This window comes from Phyllobates terribilis, unplaced genomic scaffold (genome assembly GCF_046119375.1).
Source record: "Phyllobates terribilis strain yellow unplaced genomic scaffold, ASM4611937v1 Scaffold_11__3_contigs__length_659146591, whole genome shotgun sequence".
NCBI classification, from domain to species: domain Eukaryota; kingdom Metazoa; phylum Chordata; class Amphibia; order Anura; family Dendrobatidae; genus Phyllobates; species Phyllobates terribilis.
The window spans coordinates 261,426,301-261,449,556 of NW_027362771.1; the positions used below are offsets into that span (position 1 = coordinate 261,426,301).

A 23,256-nucleotide genomic window follows, 5' to 3' on the forward strand; every position below is an offset into this window, starting at 1 on the left:
CCTGAACTGTGTGCTCTCCCATGCTGCAAGCAGAGACCGCTTTGTCTCTGCACATCGAAAGAGCACATGGACTCTAAAGCTGGCTGGATCCAGCTTTCTGCACAGCTTCAGAGCAGCTCTTACAAGATCTTTAGCAGAGAGCTTGCAAGCTCTGCTCTCCTTGCATCTGATAGATTGCAGTGGTGGCTGCTAAACTTGGCAATGAACAGTGAACTGTAGAATTAAATAATCCTTCTGTTCTTGAGAACAGATATGATTGTTAATAAATCAATTGCAAGGTTGCTTGTTTTTACAAGATGAAAAAAAAATTTCCTGATGATTCTATTTTAAACATTAAAGAATTACTCTGCATTGTTTCAAATCTACAACATATATTCTCCTCCTTATTCTACTTGATTTTTTACAGATTACTTCAATTTTATATACAGATTGGAAGTAAGAATGGTGGCTCTTCTTGTAGCAAGCCAAAGTCAAGAAACGAAGGTAAACATTTGATTTTGTGCCCTTTTACATGACATCACTATAACTCTTTGTCCTACACATTTTTCCTAATCCCATTAGGATTAAAACTTTTATTCTATTATACAATATAAGGCATTACATACATGACATTACTGACCATTCCAAGTTATGATAGCCTGAGCATGGTCTTCATATAACAATTTCATCTTGATTAAAATGCTTAATACATTATTTACTAGTTTAATCATAGGCCTAGTGAGGTATTGTTTATGCTTGCGGAGACCTCCAACTTGTGTATGAAGACTAAAGGTGCATTTGTACTGCATTGTTATGGAGAACACGTTTGTTTCCTCATAACTGTGCACTGTAAACAGGCTGCTGGTCATTCAATGAATGAGTAAAGTGTTCATTTGTCAAGTGAAATGAAATGAAAATCTTTTGGTTTGCCTAAAACATCATTGGTCTCAGCAGCAAATTGTCCGGTTTAAACCATACCTGAGCGGCTGAAAAAAATGGCAGCCAATTCACATAGAACGATCCACTAATGATCGTTCTGTGTACATCTAAAACATGGACTGCCTGTCTAAACAGGCTATTAACCCCTTCAGGCCATAGCCATTTTAGAATTTTTTACTTTGTTTTTTCCTCTTCTTCTTCCAAGAGCAATAACTTTTTATTTTTCTGTCAATATAGTCATATCAGAACTTATTTTTTTATGGGACGAGTTGTACTTTTGAATGACATGACACCATTCATTGTAGTGTACTGAAAAGCGGGGAACAAAAATCAAAGTACGTTGAAATTGCAAAAAAAGTGCAATTTCACAATAGTTTTATTTTTTATGTACCATGTTCACTACATGGTAAATCTGACCGGGCAACATGATTCTCCAGGTCAGTATGAGTACGCAGATACCAAACATGTATAGTTTGGTTTTTTTACTTAAGTGGTGGGAAAAAAATTGGAAACTTTTAAGAAAAAATGTTTTTGATTTTGTCACCATTTTCCGAGACCAGTAACATGTTTATTTTTTGGGATATGGGGCTGTGTGAGGGATTATTTCTTGACCCCGTAAGCTGACGTGTTACTGATGCCATTTGGGGGTAGATACAATGTTTTGATCTCCTCTTATTGCATTTCATTGCAAAATTGATGTGGCCAAAAATGAAGCAGATCTTAGTGTGTGGATACCCACAGGAATTGTACATGTAGAGTGGGTACGGAAAGTATTCAGAGCCCTTTATATTTTTCACTCTTTGTTTCATTGCACCCATTTGGTAAATTCTAAAAAGTTCATTTTTTTTCTCATTAATGTACACTCTCGCACCCCATCTTGACTGAAAAAAACACAAATGTAGAAATTTTTGCAAATTTATTAAAAAAGAAAAACTGAAATATCATATGGTCATAAGTATTCAGACCCTATGCTCAGACACTCATATTTAAGTCACATGCTGTCCATTTCCTTGTCATCCTCCTTGAGATGATTCTACTCCTTCATTGGAGTCCAACTGTGTTTAATTAAACTGATAGGACTTGATTTGGAAAGGCACATGACGCGCCCCCTGGGCCTGTGTTGTGTAGCGTTGCGCACGCGGGGAATACCCGGAGCCGGATCTGTCGGGGTTAGTAGTCCTCGTGGCGGTGACCCGGTCCGTGCCCAGGGTGTCAAACTAAGTGGCGGAATTTAGCAGAAGATGTTATAGTGTTCGACTACGCCACCCGTTGAATGCGGTTACGAAGCCGCCGCTGCAGGGCAGACCGCTGAGGCCGGTGGTACAGTTGTGCAGCGTGGGTAGTATAACCCCCAACGGGAGGGGTATGGCCTCAGGGCAGCAGACGTGGATGATGGGGATAGCAGAATTGCACGCAGGCACCAGGAACCACTCAGAGACGGTGCGGTGTAGTTCAGGGTCTTTACTGGTGGCAAAGGTAGACCCTCCCGGGAGTACTGGCTAGCGATCAGGGCCTGGTCAGTCCGTGAGCAGATAGGATCTCCCCCGGCCAGGCGGAGTTGTAGGCCTCCCCAACTAATTGTACTCTTCCTGGCTACCTTGCTAGAAGCGAGTAAAAGTAGCCCACGTCCCTGAGTGTACCGTGTGGTGCTCACCCGTATGGCCGGTGACTCGGGGCCTTCTGGTAGCCTCCGCTCCACGACGGCGGTGCTGGTCCCTTGCGTTTGACCGTGCCTTCGGGTTTCTTGGCCAGAGGACCTGAAATCCCCTGCCGGACGGTTTCTGCTGCTGGGTATGGAACAGTCCCCACAGCCTCGGACTCCGTGTCCGGTGAGATCTCTTCAGTCAGGACGAGCTCTACAGCTTCCAGTCCTGGACCCCTTTTATCACTGCTCCCACAGAGCTCCTGATCTTGCTCTCCCTGCATCTGCTCCACTCCAGACCAGACTGTGTCTCTGTCTGGGACTCCTCTTCTTCTCTTCTTTTTCTTTTTAACCCCACCTCAGCCCCAGTTTATATAGGGGAAGTTCTTCCCCTCCCAGGACTGGGCAGGAGGTGTGGCATGCTTAGGGTTCCTGACCAGGAGACCTCCCACCTGCTCACAGACGTAATATTGCTATTACTGTGGTAACCAGAACCCTGGGGTGCCACACACACACCTGTCTATATAAGACCTCACAGCTCACACTGCATGTCAAACCAAATGAGAATCATGAGCTCAAAGGAACTGCCAAAGGACCTCAGAGACAGAATTGTGGCAAGGCACAGATCTGGCCAAGGTTACAAAAGAATTTCTGCAGTACTCAAGGTTCCTAAGAGCACAGTGGCCTCCATAACCCTTAAATGGAAGAAGTTTGGGACCACCAGAAGTCTTCCTAGACCTGGCCGTCCAGCCAAACTGAGCAATCGTGTGAGAAGAGCCTTGGTGAGAGAGGTAAAGAAGAACCCCAAGATCACTGTGGCTGAGCTCCTTAAATGCAGTAGAGAGATGGGAGAAAGTTCCACAAAGTCAACTATCACTGCAGCCCTCCACCAGTCGGGCCTTTATGGCACAGTGGCCTGACGGAAGTCTCTCCTCAGTGCAAGACATATGAAAGCCCGCATAGAGTTTGCTCAAAAACTCACGAAGGACTCCCAGACTATGAGAAATAAGATTCTCTGGTCTGATGAGACGAAGATAGAACTTTTTGGTGATAATTCTAAGCGGTATGTGTGGAGAAAACCATGCACTGCTCCTCACCTGCCCAATACAATCCCAACAGTGAAATATGGTGGTGGCAGCATCATGCTATGGGGGTGTTTTTCAGCTGCAGGGACAGGACGACTGGTTGAAATTAAAGGAAATATGAATGTGGCCAAGTACAGAGATATCCTGGATGAAAACCTCTTCCAGAGTGCTCTGGACCTCAGACTTGGCCGAAGGTTCACCTTCCAACAAGACAATGACCCTAAGCAGTGCACACAGCTAAAATAACAGTGGCTTTAGAACAACTCTGTGACCATTCTTGACTGGCCCAGTCAGAGCCCTGACCTGAACCCAATTGAGCATCTCTGGAGAGACCTGAAAATGGCTTTCCACCAATGTTCACCATCCAACCTGACAGAACTGGAGAGGATCTGCAAGGAAGAATGGCAGAGGATCCCTAAATCCAGGTGTGAAAAACTTGTTGCATCATTCCCAAGAAGATTCATGGCTGTACTAGCTCAAAAGGGTGCTTCTACTCAATACTGAGCAAAGGGTCTGAATACTTATGACCATGTGATATTTCAGCTTTTCTTTTTTAAGAAATTTGCAAAAATTTCTTCATTTCTGTTTTTTTTCAGTCAAGATGGGGTGCAGAGTGTACATTAATGAGAAAAAAAATGAACTTTTTAGAATTTACTAAATGGCTACAATGAAACAAAGAGTGAAAAATTTAAAGGGGTCTGAATACTTTCTGTACCCACTGTATATAGGCTATCTGGAACTTGCTGCAGGGTTATCTTTAAAAGCAGAGATGTATGCAATCAGTGACCTGTAGTAAAGGAATAGTTAACTGTAAGATAGCAATGAAGTTTTGATAAGCTAGCCTTGCAGAGATGCGGTTCACACATACTGTAAATAGCAGAAATATATTAGCAAAATGATAACTTCCTTGCAGAGATGCGATACCTTGATGGCAGAGACTGAGGTATTTAGAGAGCTGAAAACAGTTGCAAAAAGTTGGTAATCTGGAATCTTTATTGTAGAATGATAGATGTGGATTACACCTAAATTAGTACTGTACTGAGCTTGAAAATAGCACTCCTATTCAGAAGAAGAGAGATGCTACTGACTGTGAAAACAATCGGACTATTATGCTCATACCTCATGCCAACAAAATGCTACTGAAGATCTTACAAAGACGGTTACAACCTTAGGCCGGGGTCACACAGCCGTCAATTTGCTCATGTGAGAGAATTGTGACAATTATGCTTATGATACTCGTTTCAAACGCTGTCAGTTTGATCTGAGTGTCATCTTACTGTGACCCAGTTCTCTTACATGACAGAATTGTATCACAGGTGCAGAGAACTTAATTTCTCCATCTTCTCCATTCTCTGTGTCTGCGGATGCCGGACTGCACTCGGATGTCACCTGAGTGCAGTCCGATGTTTCACACGTACCCACAGACTTGTATGGGTGCTCGTGATCTGATCATCGGATGCACTCGCAGTATGCTGCAAGTGTTTTTTCATGCCGAAATCACACTGCCCCATAGTATAACATTGGGCTAAGTGCTATCCAACAAAACAACGGATAGCACTTGGCCGTGTTATACACCAGTGTGAGCGAGCCCTTATTTTGACAAAGAGCTGCCAGAGGAACAAGCAGGATTCAGAAAAGGCAGAGGAACAAGAGATGTGATTGCTAACATTAAATAGATAATGGAAAAGGCCAAAGAACACAACAAGGAGATCTATTTTTGCTTCATCGACTACAGCAAAGACTGATCACCAGAAACTTTGCAATTCCATGAAGGATATGGGTGTGCTGAACCATCTCATTAGGATCCTTTACATCGACTAAGAAGCAACAGTCCAAACAGAACACAGTGACAAGGCATGGGTCAAAGTAGAGCAACGCGTCAGACAAGGCTGCATCCTGTCATCATTTCTATTCAATTTATATGCAGAAACTATTGGCTGGACTTGCCAAAAAAGAAGACGGAATCAAAATTGCTGGTTAAATCATCAACAATCTTAAATACACAGAAAATATAACATTGATAGCAACAAGTGTAGATGGAATGAAGGACTTATTATGTACTGTTAAGATGGAAAGCTCGAACATGGGACAACACAATGAAGACAAAGATATTGACTACTGGCAGGTACGACCGGGACTCATGTGAGATGGACAGCGATGAACTGGAAGTTGTAAAGGGCTTCAACCTACTCTGATCTATGCATGGGCATACATAGAAATCATGGGGCCCCATAGCAGAAGTTTTAATTGCCCCCCCCCCCCCAACAAAAAAAAAAATATTTGGCAAGGTTACAGAAGAGCATATGTCACAACTTTGCAGTCCTTACAAAGTAATTTCTTCCTACTGAAGCCTTATATTTCCCTTTCATTACACCCATAAAGTATGTCAACACACACAGTATGATGGCTCAACTGTACCCCACCTCAACTCACCTGGCAAAGTATGGTGACCTCAACACAGTATGGCCCCTCAACTGGGACCCCCCACATAGCCCTCCATGTAGTATAATGGGTCTACATAAAGAATAATGTCACTACACCTCACCACACTGTATAATGGCCTCCACTAGCCCTCCGAACAGTATAATGGCCCCTACGCAGTATGATGGACCCCACACAAATTTTTACACTGTATAATTTCTTTCATACAATATAAAGCCCCCAACAAAGCCTGCTAAATATTATGATGGGTCCTCCATACAGTATACTGCACCCCATAATTCTCCATATAGTACACTGCACTCCGTAGTCCTCCATACAGTATAATGCACTCCCCATAGTCCTCCATATAGTATAATTCACCTCATAGTCCTCCATAAAGTATAATGCACTCCATTGTCCTCCATATAGTGTAATGAAAAAGATTGTATTGGAAAAATGACCTGTAAACATTATTCTCCAGGTCAGTATAGTTATAATGATATCTAACTTGCATATATACAGTGGAGGAAATAATTATTTGATCCCTTGCTGTTTTTGTAAGTTTGCTCACTGACAAAGACAAGAACAGTCTATAATTTTAAGGGTAGGTTAATTTTAACATTGAGAAATAGAATATCCAACAAAAAAAATCAAGAAAATCACATTGTATAAATTAGATAAATTGGTAACCTACCCTTAAAATTATAGACTGTTCAGTGGGCAAACTTACAAAAACAGCAAGGGATCAAATACTTATTTCCCCCACTGTATACACTTTTTTTAAGTGGTGAAAATAAAAATTCATAAGTTTGTAAAAAAATGATTTGTGATACTATTTTCTGGGATATGTAATTGTGGCACCCCAGGGGTCTGGTTTTCCACAGTAATGTAATGTTATGTCTGAGAGCAGGTGGGAGGTCCTTTGGTCAGGGATCCTGTGCATGCCACACCTCCTGCCCAGTCTTGGGAGGGGAAGAACTTCCCCTGTATAAACCCGGGGCTGAGGCAGGGTGAGTCAGACAAGGAGAGTGGAGACAAGAAGCAGCATAGGAAACAGCAGAGTTACAAGGAGTCAGGGGCTGGCAGCTGCAGAGCTCGCCCTGACTAAGAAGATTCTTTACCGGACCCGGAGTCCGAGGCTGTGGGGACTAACTCCTACCCAGCAGCAGAATCCGTCAGGCAGGGGATTTCAGGTCCTCTGGCCCAGAAGCCCGAAGGCACGGTCACACGCGTGGGACCAGCACCGCCATCGTGGAGCGGAAGCCATTAGAAGGCCCCGAGTCACCGGCCATACGGGTGAGCACCACACGGTACACTCAGGGACGTGGGCTACTTACATCAGCTTCTAGCAAGGTAGCCAGAAGAGTACAGTCAGTTTGGGAGGCCTACAACTACGCCTGGCCAGGGGAGATCCCATCTGCTCAAAGACTGACCAGGCCCCGTTTGCTAGCAAGTACTCCGGGAGGGTCTGTCGTTGTTACTAGTAAAGACCCTGAACTACACCGTACCGTCTCTGAGTGGTTCCTGCTACCCCCATCATCCACGTCGGCTGCCCTGAGGCCATACCCCTCCCGTTGGGGGTTATACTATCACGCTGCACAATCCTACCACCGGCCTCAGCGGTCTGCCCTGCAGCAGCAGCTTCCTGGCTGCACTCAACGGGTGGCGTAGTCATCAACTATTTACTACTAATAGACTGCCGTCTAGTTTGACTCCCTGGGCACGGACCGGGTCACCGCCACGAGACTACAACCCTCCACTGATCCGGCTCCGGGTAGGCTCCCGCGTGCGCAACGCAGCGCGACACAGGCCCAAGGGGCGCGTCAACTTTGGCGTAGTCGGCAGGATTTCGTGCCCGCAACCACCGGGTACTGCGTGCCTGAAAAGCAAAGACTGTTCAAACTTACCAGTGGTGAAGGTTTCCCGCCATCCGGCGCCATCTTCTACCTTCTTCCCGCCATCCGCGAAGTTTTCCCGCCATCCGGCGCCATCTTCGACCTTCTTCCCGCCATCCGTGGAGTTTTCCCGCCATTGGACGCCATCTTGAGGACGCCGCGCGGGAAGAAGAGGGGCGTGGACTCCGAAAGCGCGCGAGAACTGAAGCCCCGCCTCACGTCCGGACGTTGCGTAAGGTCCTGGAAGGAGCCCAGCAGACGCCGACGTCACAGGAGCGCGACGGAAGGTCCTCAACCCTGACGATCCACTGCGGAGCCGCGGCCTACGGAAGAGGATCATCGCAAGGTAGGCCACGGTCCACTAGGGGGGAGGAAGATGTCGGATACGGAGGAGAGCTTCACTGCCTCAACCCCCGCCAGCGCTACCGCTGCTGCAGTTATGCCCTTCACCATGCCCTATATCCCGGGAGCAGCTTGGCTACCCCAGTACTCAGGGGAGTCACATACCCTGCATGACTTTAGAGAAAAGCTGGATAGCCTCTTCCAGGTGTACCCCCTCACAGAAGAGCAAAAAGTGAGCATCCTGGTGGCCCAACTAACCGGGGCAGCCAAAAGGGAAGTAAAATCCTGGCCACCTGGGAGGAAGACTGTCGCAGGGATACTAACCCGGCTGAAGGACACCTTTGATACCCGCACCTCAGCCGAGATTAAGCTTAGATTCTACGGGTGCAAGCAGCGAGCGCATGAGAGTATAAGGGACTATGCACTAAACCTACAAGAGGCCCTGAGGGCCATAAAGCAGACCGACCCTGATGGGGTGGGAAACGAGGACAGGCTATTGACTGAACAATTTATAGAGGGTTTATATTGCAATGCCCACCGAACCCAGTTGCGGGCAATGGCCTTACAGGATCCCCATCTGGACTTTGCACAGTTCAAGGATAGAGCTATCCGGGTGCTCCGAGAACCAGCACCGGGTGGCGTTGTTACCCACAGGCGCCCAGCTATCACTTACCACCAGGAGGCGGCGCCCTTGTCGGCAGGGCCTGTGGGAGCTGATGCGCAGGCTTTGGACAATGACCCGGCTCCAGACCTACACCATCAGGTCCAAGAGCTAGCTAAGAGCGTTGCTGCGCTAACCCGAACTGTGCAGTCTTTACAGGTTTCCACCCCAGGGAAGATCCAGCTGGCATCCGGACCGGAGGACATCCCGTGGCGTCGACCAAGGAGGACCCCACCGGCCAGAGGAAGACCCAGTGACCGATACAGCGAGGACGGACGACCCATCTGCCGCCGCTGCAATCAACCCGGACATATGGAAAGGTACTGTTCTTTAAACGGGCACAACCTGGGGTAGAGGGCCAACCCCCAGGAAAAAGATCACCAGGCCCATCGAACTGGCGCGACATATATGTGGGAGGACGTCCAGTCTTGCCTGTGGTACTGGATGGCATTCCCATGAGTGCCCTACTGGATACCGGGTCACAGGTCACCACCATCCCGTACGTGCTCTTCAAGCAGTACTGGAATGACTCGGATATTACCCACTACCCTGACGACGACTTGAGTATCATCGCCAGCAATGGCCAGCCCGTGCCACAGATCGGATTTAAAGAGGTGACCCTCAAAATCGGTAGAGTCGAACTGGCCGCACAGGGACTGATCATTGTAGATATTGATAAACATGAGAGTCACCCAAAAATAACTCTAGGAACTAACGTAATTGAAAATTGTCTTGCAGAGGTGATTTTCCTTTTACAGCAGGTTGCCAAGAACGCCAGCTCCGGCGAGCAGCGGGTGCTCCAGAAAGAGAAAGTGAAATGATGATTTGGTGCCGGGCAGCTATTGGTCTGAGAGGTAGAGATTACCAGGCAATGGTAGAACCAGTTTACTCAGACAGTAGGCCCACCATTTTGACAGCACGGGGGGTGGTCAATGTACGCCATGGGAGGGTGCCCATTCGCATAATAAATATCGGGGAGAGGGAAGTGTACCTGCCCCGGTATGCCACGCTAGCCAAATTATATACCACTAATCAAAATTCTATACAATCTGTGGAACCCTTGCCTCCATCTCACCCGGAGGAAGGTAACGGCTCTAAGAAAGACATGGAGGACTGGTGTCAGCAACTACATTTAGGTACTGATTCCACTCCCTCACATCAGAAACAAGGAGTCTATCGGGTGGTTCAAGAGTATGAGAGAGTGTTTAGTAAACACCCGTTAGACTTCGGGCGAGTCAAGGGGGTAGAACACCGCATCCCCACGGGAGATCATCCTCCCATAAAAGAGAGGTATCGACCCGTACCCCCTGCACATTACCAACACGCCAAGGGGATGCTTAGAGACATGAAGGAGGCTGGGGTAATCCGGGATAGCTGTAGCCCCTGGGCAGCCCCACTAGTTTTAGTCAAAAAGAAAGACAACACCATGAGGATGTGTGTAGATTACCGGAAAATCAACCGTATCACACACAAGGATGCGTACCCCTTACCAAGGATAGAGGAGTCATTGGCTGCTTTAAGATCTGCTAACTTCTTCTCTACCTTGGATCTCACTAGCGGGTACTGGCAGGTTCCTGTAGCAGAGGCGGACCGGGAGAAGACCGCATTCACCACCCCGATGGGACTTAGCGAGTTCACCTGCATGCCGTTCGGACTCTGCAACGCCCCAGGAACCTTCCAACGATTAATGGAGTGCTGTCTGGGCCACAGAAACTTCGAGACGGTCCTGTTCTACCTGGACGATGTCATCGTATACTCCAAAACTTATGAGGACCACCTGAAACACCTGGCGGAGGTGTTCGAAGCTCTGGCGAGTTACGGCCTAAAGGTGAAACCCTCCAAGTGTCACCTCCTGAAACCAAAGGTGCAATACCTGGGACACGTGGTGAGCGCTGACGGAGTGGCTCCCGACCCCGATAAGATCACCGCAATTAAGGGATGGCCAAGCCCCTCCAGCGTAAAAGAAGTGCGGCAGTTCCTAGGGTTGGTAGGCTACTACCGAAGGTTTATTCCCGGTTTCACCAAAAAGGCAGCGTCTATGCAGGACCTCCTGATAGGCCAGTCCCGAAAGGCCAAGAACCAGAAGCCGCCCTTCAAATGGGAAGAGCTAGAAGAAGAGTCCTTCCGCCAGCTGAAGATGGCCCTCACGGGGGATGAAATCTTGGCGTACCCGGACTATAGCCAGCCCTTCATCCTCTACACCGACGCCAGTAACATCGGGCTAGGAGCCGTACTGTCCCAGATTCAGCAGGGGAGAGAACGAGTAATCTCCTATGCCAGCCGAAAACTGCGACCCACCGAAAGGAACCCCGAGAATTACAGCTCATTTAAGCTAGAGTTCCTGGCCGTGGTATGGGCAGTCACCGAGCGCTTTAGGCATTACCTCGCTTCTTCCCGGTTCACCGTATACACGGATAACAACCCGTTGACACACCTGGACACGGCAAGACTCGGTGCCCTGGAGCAGAGGTGGATGGCCCGTCTGTCCAACTACGAGTTCACAATCAAATACCGGGCAGGACGCTCCAATACTAACGCGGATGCCCTGTCCAGGATGCCCAACCTGCCGGACGAAGGAGAAGATCCGGAGGGACTGGAAGAAGTTGAACTCCCTGCGTTCCACCGTCATGGGACTATCCAGTATTCCCACCGGGTAAGGGGTAAGCAGGCTGCTACGTTGAACCCCTTACCCCACTACAACTGGGCGGAAACGCAAGACAGCGACCCTGCCGTCCGACTGGTGAAGGAGATGCTGACTCGGCCGGAGGCTCGCCTTGAACCAGACGCTCCGGAGGAAGCCAAACAACTATGGGCGGAGAAGAGTCGACTATTCCTTTACAAGGGGAAGTTGTGCCGCAGAATGGTCAACTCCCGGACGCATGAACTACTCTGGCAAGTAGTGGTGCCACGAAGAGACGCAGCCATGGTGATGGAGGCATACCACGACGGAGCTGGACACTTCGGGTGGAAAAAGCTGGAGTTCCTGCTGCGCGAGCGGTTCCACTGGGTAGGCATGAGGGGAACCATCGAGAAGTGGTGCAGAGACTGTGGCCCGTGCAATCTGAGAAGGAAGGACCGGGCCAGCCAGAAGACTCCCCTGCAGTCCATCGTCACCCGGCAACCGTTGGAACTGGTAGCCTTGGATCATGTAAAACTGACCCCAAGCAGAAGTGGCTACGTCTACGCGTTAACCATCGTGGATCATTACTCCCGGTTCTTGGTTGTCGTCCCCGTCAAGGACTTAACGGCTCAAACAGCAGCTAGAGCCTTCCAGCAGCACTTCTGCCGTCCACACGGGTACCCGGACCAAGTGCTGACGGACCAGGGACCTGCCTTTGAAGCGGAGGTCTTCCAGGAATTCTGCAATCTGTATGGCTGCCGGAAGATAAGGACGACACCCTACCATCCGCAAACTAATGGACTTTGTGAAAAAAATGAACCAGGTGGTAATGGATCTTCTAAAAACATTGCCCCTGGAAGAACGCAGTCTGTGGCCTGAGAAGTTGCCCGATCTGGTGGACCTATACAACCACATCCCGGTAGGTTCCACCAACTGTACCCCGGCTTACCTAATGAGGGCGAGACCTGGTAAGTTACCTGTTGACCTGGAAATGGGAGTCCTGACACCTGAGGACACTTCACCAGAAACAGACTGGGACACAGAGAGGCAGCAGCAGTACCGGAGAGTACAAGAGAGCGTGGAGCGAAGTCTCTGTCAGGCTAGGGAAAGACAAGAGAAGACTTACAACCAGTATGCTCCCGCTGTTCCCCTGGAACCCGGAGAGCAGGTCTTGAAGAGGAAAAGACGGCTCCACAAGTTGGATGACCAGTGGGAGAAGGACCCGTACACCGTACTGCCCTCAAGCCACGAGAACCCGAAGGTCTGTACCATCAGTAAAGACGGAGGGGAAACCACAGCCATTGTATCCCGGGACCACCTGAAGAAGTGTCCCGAACAACTGAGGAACCCTGAAGAAGAACAAGAAGACCATCGACCCGTAGAGGAAAGGGAAGATATGGTTAGTACCGTGCTCGGGGACTTCCCTCGGTCTTGGACTCAAGTCAATGGTGCAGTTGTGGTACCCGTACTCACCTTCCTCCAACCATCATCCCAAGAACCTACGGAGCAACGGGTAGAGCTGGAAGAACAGCCGGTCCAGGAGGCAGAAGACTCCACACAAGTAGAACAGGAGAATCAACCCTCTGCTTATAGTGAGCCTGCCGTACCCCTAGTGAGACAAAGAGCCGGTAGACAGCTGCCCAGTTTACCCTTGACAGCTCCTACACCCTGTAGTTCAGGGCCAGACAGTCAGCTCCGTAGGTCCACTAGTGCCACTAGAGGCCAGTTACCCGCACGCTGGAGAATTTGAAGTGTAAAAATAGTTTTATTTATGTTTATCTGTGTATTGTTGCTTGTGTATAATTTTGTGTTTCCAGTTGTTTTTAGGAAACCTTGGTGGATTTACCGGGAATCCTTGTATATAGTTGGAGCGTAACCCAGGATGGACTAGAGACTGTTAAGGACTCGGGGTAGGACAGACCCCTACCTGGTTACGTCTCCCTGTGTTGGTGAAATGGACACCTTTGCTTTTCTTCAAAGACTGCATCCGGTTGCGGACACGCCGTAACCATCTTATGTGTTTTTCTTATAGTATTGTTATTGTTATACTTTGTTATGTTTTTCTAAATGTGTTTAGTCCCGGAGTACTAAATTTCACTAGGGGGGAATGTGGCACCCCAGGGGTCTGGTTTTCCACAGTAATGTAATGTTATGTCTGAGAGCAGGTGGGAGGTCCTTTGGTCAGGGATCCTGTGCATGCCACACCTCCTGCCCAGTCTTGGGAGGGGAAGAACTTCCCCTGTATAAACCCGGGGCTGAGGCAGGGTGAGTCAGACAAGGAGAGTGGAGACAAGAAGCAGCATAGGAAACAGCAGAGTTACAAGGAGTCAGGGGCTGGCAGCTGCAGAGCTCGCCCTGACTAAGAAGATTCTTTACCGGACCCGGAGTCCGAGGCTGTGGGGACTAACTCCTACCCAGCAGCAGAATCCGTCAGGCAGGGGATTTCAGGTCCTCTGGCCCAGAAGCCCGAAGGCATGGTCACACGCGTGGGACCAGCACCGCCATCGTGGAGCGGAAGCCATTAGAAGGCCCCGAGTCACCGGCCATACGGGTGAGCACCACACGGTACACTCAGGGACGTGGGCTACTTACATCAGCTTCTAGCAAGGTAGCCAGAAGAGTACAGTCAGTTTGGGAGGCCTACAACTACGCCTGGCCAGGGGAGATCCCATCTGCTCAAAGACTGACCAGGCCCCGTTTGCTAGCAAGTACTCCGGGAGGGTCTGTCGTTGTTACCAGTAAAGACCCTGAACTACACCGTACCGTCTCTGAGTGGTTCCTGCTACCCCCATCATCCACGTCGGCTGCCCTGAGGCCATACCCCTCCCGTTGGGGGTTATACTATCACGCTGCACAATCCTACCACCGGCCTCAGCGGTCTGCCCTGCAGCAGCAGCTTCCTGGCTGCACTCAACGGGTGGCGTAGTCATCAACTATTTACTACTAATAGACTGCCGTCTAGTTTGACTCCCTGGGCACGGACCGGGTCACCGCCACGAGACTACAACCCTCCACTGATCCGGCTCCGGGTAGGCTCCCGCGTGCGCAACGCAGCGCGACACAGGCCCAGGGGCGCGTCATAATATTTCTATTTTTTACATCAAAAGAGCTGTGTGGGGGGCTTGTTTTTTTCAATGGTGAGCTGAACGTTTTATTGATACCAATTTGGGGTATATACTATACAATATTTTGTTCATTTGTTTTATTGCATTTTTGTCATGGAGGTGTGGTGACTGAAAGTCCACAATTCTGGCTTTTTCTTTTTTTTTTCTCTTTATGGCATTTACCATACCAGTTAATTAATGGTTATATTTTGACAGACTGTACTTTTACGGACACAGTGAGGCCCAATATGTTTACTTTTGTATTTCTTTATTTTTAATGGGAAAGAGGGTCAATTACATTTTTTATTTTTAATTATTTTTTTATTTTAGCTTTTAATGCCCTTAATTATTTTGTACCTGAAATCAGCAGTATTGTAGTATACACTGATTATACAGGTCTATGAAGCTCTTTTCATGGCTAAGCTACAAATTGGTGCAAAGATTGGGGGCCTTCGGTAGGCCCCTGCTCTCATGGTAACCTATTGATGCCCTGAGATCCATTTAAAAGCAGTTGTTAGAGATTAACCATCTAAATGGTTAATAGCAATGATTGGAGCTTAAGTACACTCGCTTCTAATAAAGAAAAACCAAAAACAAGCAAAATACCCAAATAACTGGAAGTAAATGGATAGATCGCACAGTGCAAAAATAATAATAAATAATAAAGGGTATTTAGTTAACATAATTTTGATCAAAATAATGTAAAAGCTATCCCGCCACGTCAAGGCAACCACTATGGGACAGTCCTAACTCTAATATTAAAAACCTTACCATTGATCAAGTGACGTACACATGGATAAGGGCAGAGAGACTGAATCCCTAGTATAAGCATAGACCTGAAGCAGAATGAACCTTTTAACTCAGACAGAGGGCGGCCACACCCTTTTATATGCACTGAAGCACACTGAACTACAAAGAAAAAAACCTGGAAGTCTGAACTGAAACTTAAATTGATGTGCATGCAAAATGTAAATGCATGTTCACACAAGGCCACTAAACAGAGAAAAAACAAAAACAAGCAAAATACCCAAATAACTGGAAGTAAATGGATAGATCGCTTCTAATAAAGACAAATGCCGGCTATAGGACATAGCCGGCATATTACTACGTGGAAGCCCCTTCCACACGTTGCTGACTTCAGCGCTGATGTACAGTATAGACCAAAAGTTTGGACACACCTTCTCATTTAATGATTTTTCTGTATTTTCTTGACTATGAAAATTGTACATTCACAAGAGCAGTTGCAAAACCCATCAAGCGCTACAAAGAAACTGGCTCACATGAGGACCGCCCCTGGAAAGGAAGACCAAGAGTCACCTCTGCTTCTGAGGATAAGTTTATCCGAGTCACCAGTCTCAGAAATCGCAGGTTAACAGCAGCTCAGATTAGAGACCAGGTCAATGCCACACAGAGTTCTAGCAGCAGATACATCTCTACAACAACTGTTAAGAGGAGACTTTGTGCAGCAGGCCTTCATGGTAAAATAGCTGCTAGGAAACCACTGCTAAGGACAGGCAACAAGCAGTAGAGACCACAAGGAATGGACATTAGACCAGTGGAAAACTGTGCTTTGGTCTGATGAGTCCAAATTTGAGATCTTTGGTTCCAGCCACCATGTCTTTGTGCGACGCAGAAAAGGTGGACGGATGGACTCTACATGCCTGGTTCCCACCATGAAGCATGGAGGAGGAGGTGTGATGGTGTGGGATTTATTCTAAATTGAAGGCATACTGAACCAGCATGGCTACCATAGCATCTTTCAGGGGCATGCTATTCCATCCGGTTTGCGTTTAGTTGGACCATCATTTATTTTTCAACAGGACAATGACCCCAAACACACCTCCAGGCTGTGTAAGGGCTATTTGACCAAGAAGGAGAGTGATGGGGTGCTACGCCAAATGACCTGGCCCCCACAGTCACCAGACCTGAATCCAATCAAGATGGTTTGGGGTGAGCTGGACCGCAGAGTGAAGGCAAAAGGGCCAACAAGTGCTAAGCATCTCTGGGAACTCCTTCAAGATTGTTGGAAGACCATTTCCAGTGACTACCTCTTGAAGCTCATCAAGAGAATGCCAAGAGTGTGCAAAGCAGTCATCAAAGCTAAAGGTGGCTACTTTGAAGAACCTAGAATATAAGACATATTTTCAGTTGTTTCACACTTTTTTGTTAAGTATATAATTTCACATGTGTTAATTCATAGTTTTGATGCCTTCAATGTGAATGTACAATTTTCATAGTCAAGAAAATACAGAAAAATCTTTAAATGAGAAGGTGTGTCCAAACTTTTGGTCTGTACTGTACATGTACGTCATTTTACATTAAGGGATGAAAAGACTTGGGTGATGATATGAAGGGTGCTTGCTGAGATACCACAGTAACCTAGTGCAGGCTGGCACAGAGGGAAGACAGCCATAGGGGAATGAAGGAAAACCTGGTGCTGGAGCCAGGAGAGTTGAATAATATAATGTATCTTGTTACAAAACTCATAAAAGGATGGGACATTAAGTTATAATGTCATGAGTTTTTTTTTTAAATCATAATAAATCCTATACATCCAAACTTGTGCACACTGTATATAGGACAAGGTAATGTGATAGATCCTTAAAATTGGTTTGCACAATATCTTTATTTTCTACACATTTGTACAAGGGCACTTTGGGAAATTGCTCAGCTACCATTTCAGGAATATATATTTCAATGATTGTATTATTTTGCTACATTTTTATTGAAATAAAAAAATAGTATGTTTGAACAAACCTTAAATCCTGAACAACTTAACAAGAATTGTGATTATTAGTATTAGCTACAATTTTAAGTTCTTTTTAGTAGCTTAAAATTGCGTGCTAAAAATGGTTACATAAGTGAGACAAGAATGAAGAATACACTTTTAGTTTGAATCGTCTCATACATTGCTTTCTGAGATACCCATTAACTCCACATGGGTCCCTACTTAGAAGGCGAATTGACCTCTCTTGATGCAGCAATGTTAACAGCCACAAACAGACACCACAGAGATTTTGTCTAACAAACGAAGACAAACAGGACTTCTAAGCAAACCCTTCCATCTGTGAATTGCTTTGTTACATGCATAATTTGCATCCCACAAGCGCTTTTTCTCTTTTGCCTGTAAATAATGGATATCAAATGTAAAACATTAAACAAAGTAAGTTTCAAACATGTTTTGTATATTGTAGTTGTTGCAAGTCATAAGTCATTTGTAATTTGGTTTAAAGTACAGTGCTTTCCGAATGTGAAGTGAACAGGACCTTACACTGATTTTTTAATACAAAACTATTTATCAATCTGCTCAGCTTTTCCACCTCTAGAATATTAGAATATGCTTCCCAGTTAGATCCATAAATATTTGGACAGTGATACAAGTTTGGGCATTTTAGCTGTTTACTAGTGATCAGCTGATGAGCGAGTATGTTCTGTTAACCCTTTCGGCGCGCATGCTCGGGTGCTCGCCAAGTATCTTTAGCTCACATTCCTCACATGTATTAAAGCTGTCAAACAGTCGCAAATTATTAGCACGGAGTGACTCAAACATAACACCCGAGCACACCGAAGATACTCGGAAAACACCCGAGCATCCTCGTAAATCTCGTGTAACGAGCATGCATGCTCATCACTACTGTTTACCAAAACATATTCTAGATATAGTTATATAATCAATATGGGCTTAAAGTGCAGACTCTCTGCTTTAATATGAATGTATTCGCATCTTAATTGGAGTAAGGGTTTAGGAATTACAGTTCTTTAATATGTAGCTGCCTCTTTTTAAAGGGACCAACAGAATGTGGACAGTTATCTCAAAAGCTCTTTAATGGGCTGCATGGGTTATTCCCTCATTAATCCTTCATCAATTAAGCAGGTAAAAGGTCTGGAGCTGATCCCAGGTGTAGCATTTGCATTTGGAAGCTGTTGCTGTGAACCCACAACATGTGGTCAAAAGAGCTCTCAATAGAAAAGAAACAGACCATCATTAGGCTGAAAAAAAAGAAGAAATTAATCAGAGAGATAGCAGAAATGTTAGAAGTTGCCACATCAACAAAAATCTGCAAAAGAAAAAAGTGCATTGGTGAGCTTGGGAACTCAAAAAGGCATGGGTGTCCATGGAAAACGACAGTTGTGGATGATCACAGAATCCTTTCCATGGTGAAGAAAAACCTTTTCACAACATCTACCCAAGTGAAGAACACTCTCCAGGAAGTAGGTGTGTCAGTATTTAAGTCTACCATAAGAGTGAAGACATAATGAGAGCAAATACAGATGGTTCACCACAAGGTGCAAACCATTAATGAGCCTTAAAAATATAAAAAGCCAGATTACACTTTGCCAAAAAACAGCTAAAGAAGCCAGCCCAGTTCTGCCAGTTCTGGAAAAGCATTCTTTGTACAGATGAAACTAAAATCAAACTGTACTAGAATGATGGGAAAAAGAAAGTATGGAGAAGGCTAGGAACGACTAATGATCCAAGGTTTACCACATCACTACATCCTCTGTAGAACATGGTGGAGGCAGTGTGATGGCATGGGCATGCATGGCTTCCAATGGCACTGGTCATTAGTATTGATGATGTGACTGAAGACAGAAGCAAACAGATGAAATCTGAAGTGTACAGGACTATATTTTTTGCTCAGATTCTACCAAATGCTGCAAGGTTGATTGGATGACGCTTCACAGTGCAGATGGACAATGACCCAAAACATACTGCAAAAAGCAATCCAGGAGTTTTTTAAGGCAAAGAAGTGGAATATTCTGCAATGGTCGAGTCAATAACCAGACCTCAAACCGATGGAGCATGCATTTCATGTGCTTAAACAAAACTTAAGGCTGAAAGACCCACAAACAAGCAACAACTGAAGTCAGCTGCAGTAAAGGCCTGGCAAAGCATCACAAAGGAGGAAACTGTTAGAACCCTCCTGTTAGTTTTTTTTATCTTGTGTTTTGCGGTCACGTGACCATCTGCCTATATATTCCAGCTCCGCCCTTATGGCTTTGCTGGACTTCAGTGTTGTTTGACTGTTTTGCTAGCCTGGTGCTTCGGTGCCTATCTCTGTCAGTTTGCTTGGTCCTCTGGGACCTCTAGTACTTTTTGTCAGTTTGTCTTTTGTGTTCTACAACAATTTCTGTTTAGGAGGTGTCCCATTTTTGTCCTAGTCCTTAGTTCTTTTAGGGACCCCTCCCTTATTTCTATAGGTCTTCGTTCAGACTAGCCGAGGACTAAGGCGGGTCTCTTCACAAGGATCAGGCAGCCCACTACATCGTAGGGATTCAGCTTAGTCTTACTGTAGGGACAGCTTTCCCCTATCTTTCCTTAGTTCTTGTTGCAGACCATAACAGAAACCCAGCGTTTGTTGATTCCATGTCTTCCAGACTTTAGACAGTCATTGCCTGCAAAGGATTCTCTACAAAGTATTAAAAATGAATATTTTATTTAAGTTAAAATTAATTTATCCAATTACTTTTGAGCCCCTGAAATGAGGAAGCTCTGTAGAAAAATTGTCGCAATTCCTAAATGTTTCACATGATATTTTGGTTCACCCCCTTTAATTAAACCTGAAAGTGTACACTTCAATTGCATCTCAGTTATTTCATTTTAAATAAAAAATAGTGGCATGCAGAGCTCAAATCATGAAGATTTGGTCACTGTCTAAATATTTCTGGACCTAACTGTACAATATGTCAAGTTTCCTTTAAACAAAAATCGAGTTTATAATTCTTGCAGCATTGCTTACTTGAATATTTTTTACATTTGCTAAAAATCCCATTCGAAGTGTCATTTTTCCATTGACAAAGATATGCTGTCTCATGTTGATCTGGGGGATTTGACTGTCAGGACACTGACCAATCCTCAGAATGAAAGGACTGCCACTCTAGTTTAGCATTGTGTTTTCAAAGTGTTTTCCAATATAGAAGGGGTCCTGGCCACATGAAGCAGAGTCCTTTTCATTTAAACTAAGCTGCGTTGCAGTTCCCTACACAGCAAGTGGCTGATGGTGCTACTGTGCAGGAAGAAAGGCAAAGAGGCTTCGCCCCTTTGATCTCTAGATCATCAAAATTCCCAGAGGCCAGCCACTGATCAAAATCTTATGTCATATTCTAGTGATATACTATAATATTATGTGATCGGACTAACACATTCACGCCTTTTGAATGGCAATTAATGCTTTTGGGAATTTGCTTTCTACTGTTCTGGTTTTTTTTTTAAAGTTCTAGTTTTTATTATGAATTATAATAGCAATTAAAAATAAATACATGTAATAGAAGATAACAATATTACTTAATATTGTGATACAAAAAGAGAAAGAAGAAGAACAAAAAATAACTCAGCTAAATTCCATTATTTCCTCTATTTTCTACAAGGGGGGATGAATGATGAAAGTATCACCAACTGTAGTGCAGGATGGGTGATTGAAGGTTGGCTCCTCGGCAGAGGCATAGCTAGAGGTTCAGCTCAGGAGGGGAGGGGGCGAAACATCTGAGTGGGCTTCTAACCAGGTAACCCTGATTGCAACTATGATGGTGGACCTTAACTGTGGGAAGAGGTGAACCTCTGCAGATGGTTGCGCTGTTAATCAAAATAACTCACTATACAAAAACAAACACTGATATTACTGTCATATGGTGACCGTATAGTGGTAGAACATACAAGTGATCACAGTACAGATATAGATGGTGACTTACAGCTGATGTTATTTCTGATGGAGTCGTTCACTTTTCCCGTATTTTCCATTTGGCTCAGACGAACATGACAACTTCTTCCAGCCCCGACTTGTCTGCAGAAATTACAACAAAGACACATTTGACTTCTCACATTTCCAGCAGCATCCTCATATTTTCCCAGCCTACTCAAATGCCTCATCCTACTGTTGCCGATCCGCTGCTGCCATATGCGTCCCTTCTACTATACCTGCCGTTTGCTCAATAACAGTGCTCCTTTAAGTGCCCCACATAATAATGCCCACCACTGTGCTCCACATAATAGTGTACAGCATGGTGCACCTTGCAAAATTAAAAGCCTCCTCTGTGCCCTCTAGATGGTAAAATTGCTACTTAGAAAATATTAATGCCCTCTCCAAGTGCCCTAGAAAACAGTGTTCATATTTTGCCCCTAGAAAGTAATAATGCCACATGTGCACCTTTGGCGATCACAATACCCTGTGTGCCCCTATACCAATAGCGTTTTTTAAGTGCCTACTTAACATTTAATAATGTCCCCCATTTAAAACTCCCCTATACAGAGTATGATGGGTCCACAATTCCCCTATACACAGTATGATGGGTCCACAGCATGATGCCCCACAGCTTCCCTGTACACAGTATGATGTCTCCACTGCTCCATAAAAACACAGTCCCCACAGAAGCCCCACGCTGTATAATGGCTCACACAGGAGCTCCCACACTGTATAATGGCCCCACAGTATTCCCCACTAGGGATGAGAAGACCGAACTGTAAAGGTTGGGGTTTGTACACCTGGTGTCCAGTGCTGAACTCCAAGCACAAACTTTTTTCCAGAACTGCATTTTATTTTTCGGTTTCGGTGCCAAATAAAGTTTGTTGAAAGGCTACAGGGCAAATATTGGCATGGCTGTCATTGGCCAGCGCAACAACCCATGACCGGGCCTGTATAACCACTGGATTACGGGTGGCACCGCCATTGTGCTCTGACTAGCGTAGGGACAGGATGCTACTCGAGTGAGGGACAATGTAAAATAAATAATTTAAAAAAAATATGGGGTCCCCCCTATTTTTAATAACCAGCCAAGTGAAAGCAGACAGCTTTGAGCTTTTCTTATTATGCTGGGAAGGGCCAATATTCATGGACCTTCCCAGCCTATTAATATCAGATTAATATCAGCTGTCTGCTTTGTCTTTGCTGGTTATTAAAAATGGAGAGACCCTAAAAAAATGACGTGGGGTCGCCTATGGCATCAAACCCAGGGGTTAGAAATGAAGAGGCTCCATAGGTCACTCCCGGTCATGTCTCACAAGCGATGATGTCAGTAACGAGAACGAGGCTCCATAGGTCACTTACTGACATCATCGCTCGTGAGACCTGACCGGTAGTAACCTATGGAGCGTCATTCTCAGAACGATGCTCAATAGGTTGCAGTAGAGAATCGCCGGATGTCGTGGGAACCACAATGGATTACTTCAGAGCTACGGGGATTATTTTTTAATAATAAATGGGTGAACTAGGGAATGTGCTGGGGAGTCTTTTCACTAATAAACTTTTTTTTCCTCTGTGTGTCTTTTTATTTTTAAATACGGGTTTAGTAATGGGGGTGTCTGATAGACTCCTCTCCATTACTAGTCCCTGGGCTTGATGCCAGCTGACATTACACAGCTGACATCAACACCAAAAACTATTACCCCAATTGCCACGGCATTCGGGAAGAGCCAAGTCTAAGTGCCAGAATTGGTGCATCTAATGGATGCGCCATTTCTGGAGTGGCCGAGGGCTGGTCTTATTAGGCTGGGAAGGGACCAATATACATGGTCCTTCCCAGCCTATTAATATCAGCCCTCAGCTGTCTGCTTTGCCTTAACTGGTAATTAAA

General features: G+C 45.8%; 1 protein-coding gene across 6 annotated transcripts in view; it reads left to right on the forward strand.

Moving 5' to 3' along the window:
• The window catches only part of RELN (reelin), an 895,263-nt gene that overhangs the window by 748,661 nt on the left and 123,346 nt on the right, over positions 1–23,256 (forward strand). For all 6 annotated transcript variants that reach the window (XM_073652257.1, XM_073652259.1, XM_073652258.1 and 3 more), the window contains one exon: positions 407–483. In XM_073652257.1, coding sequence (XP_073508358.1) covers positions 407–483 — 77 coding nt within the window. The remainder of the gene's footprint in view (positions 1–406; positions 484–23,256) is intronic.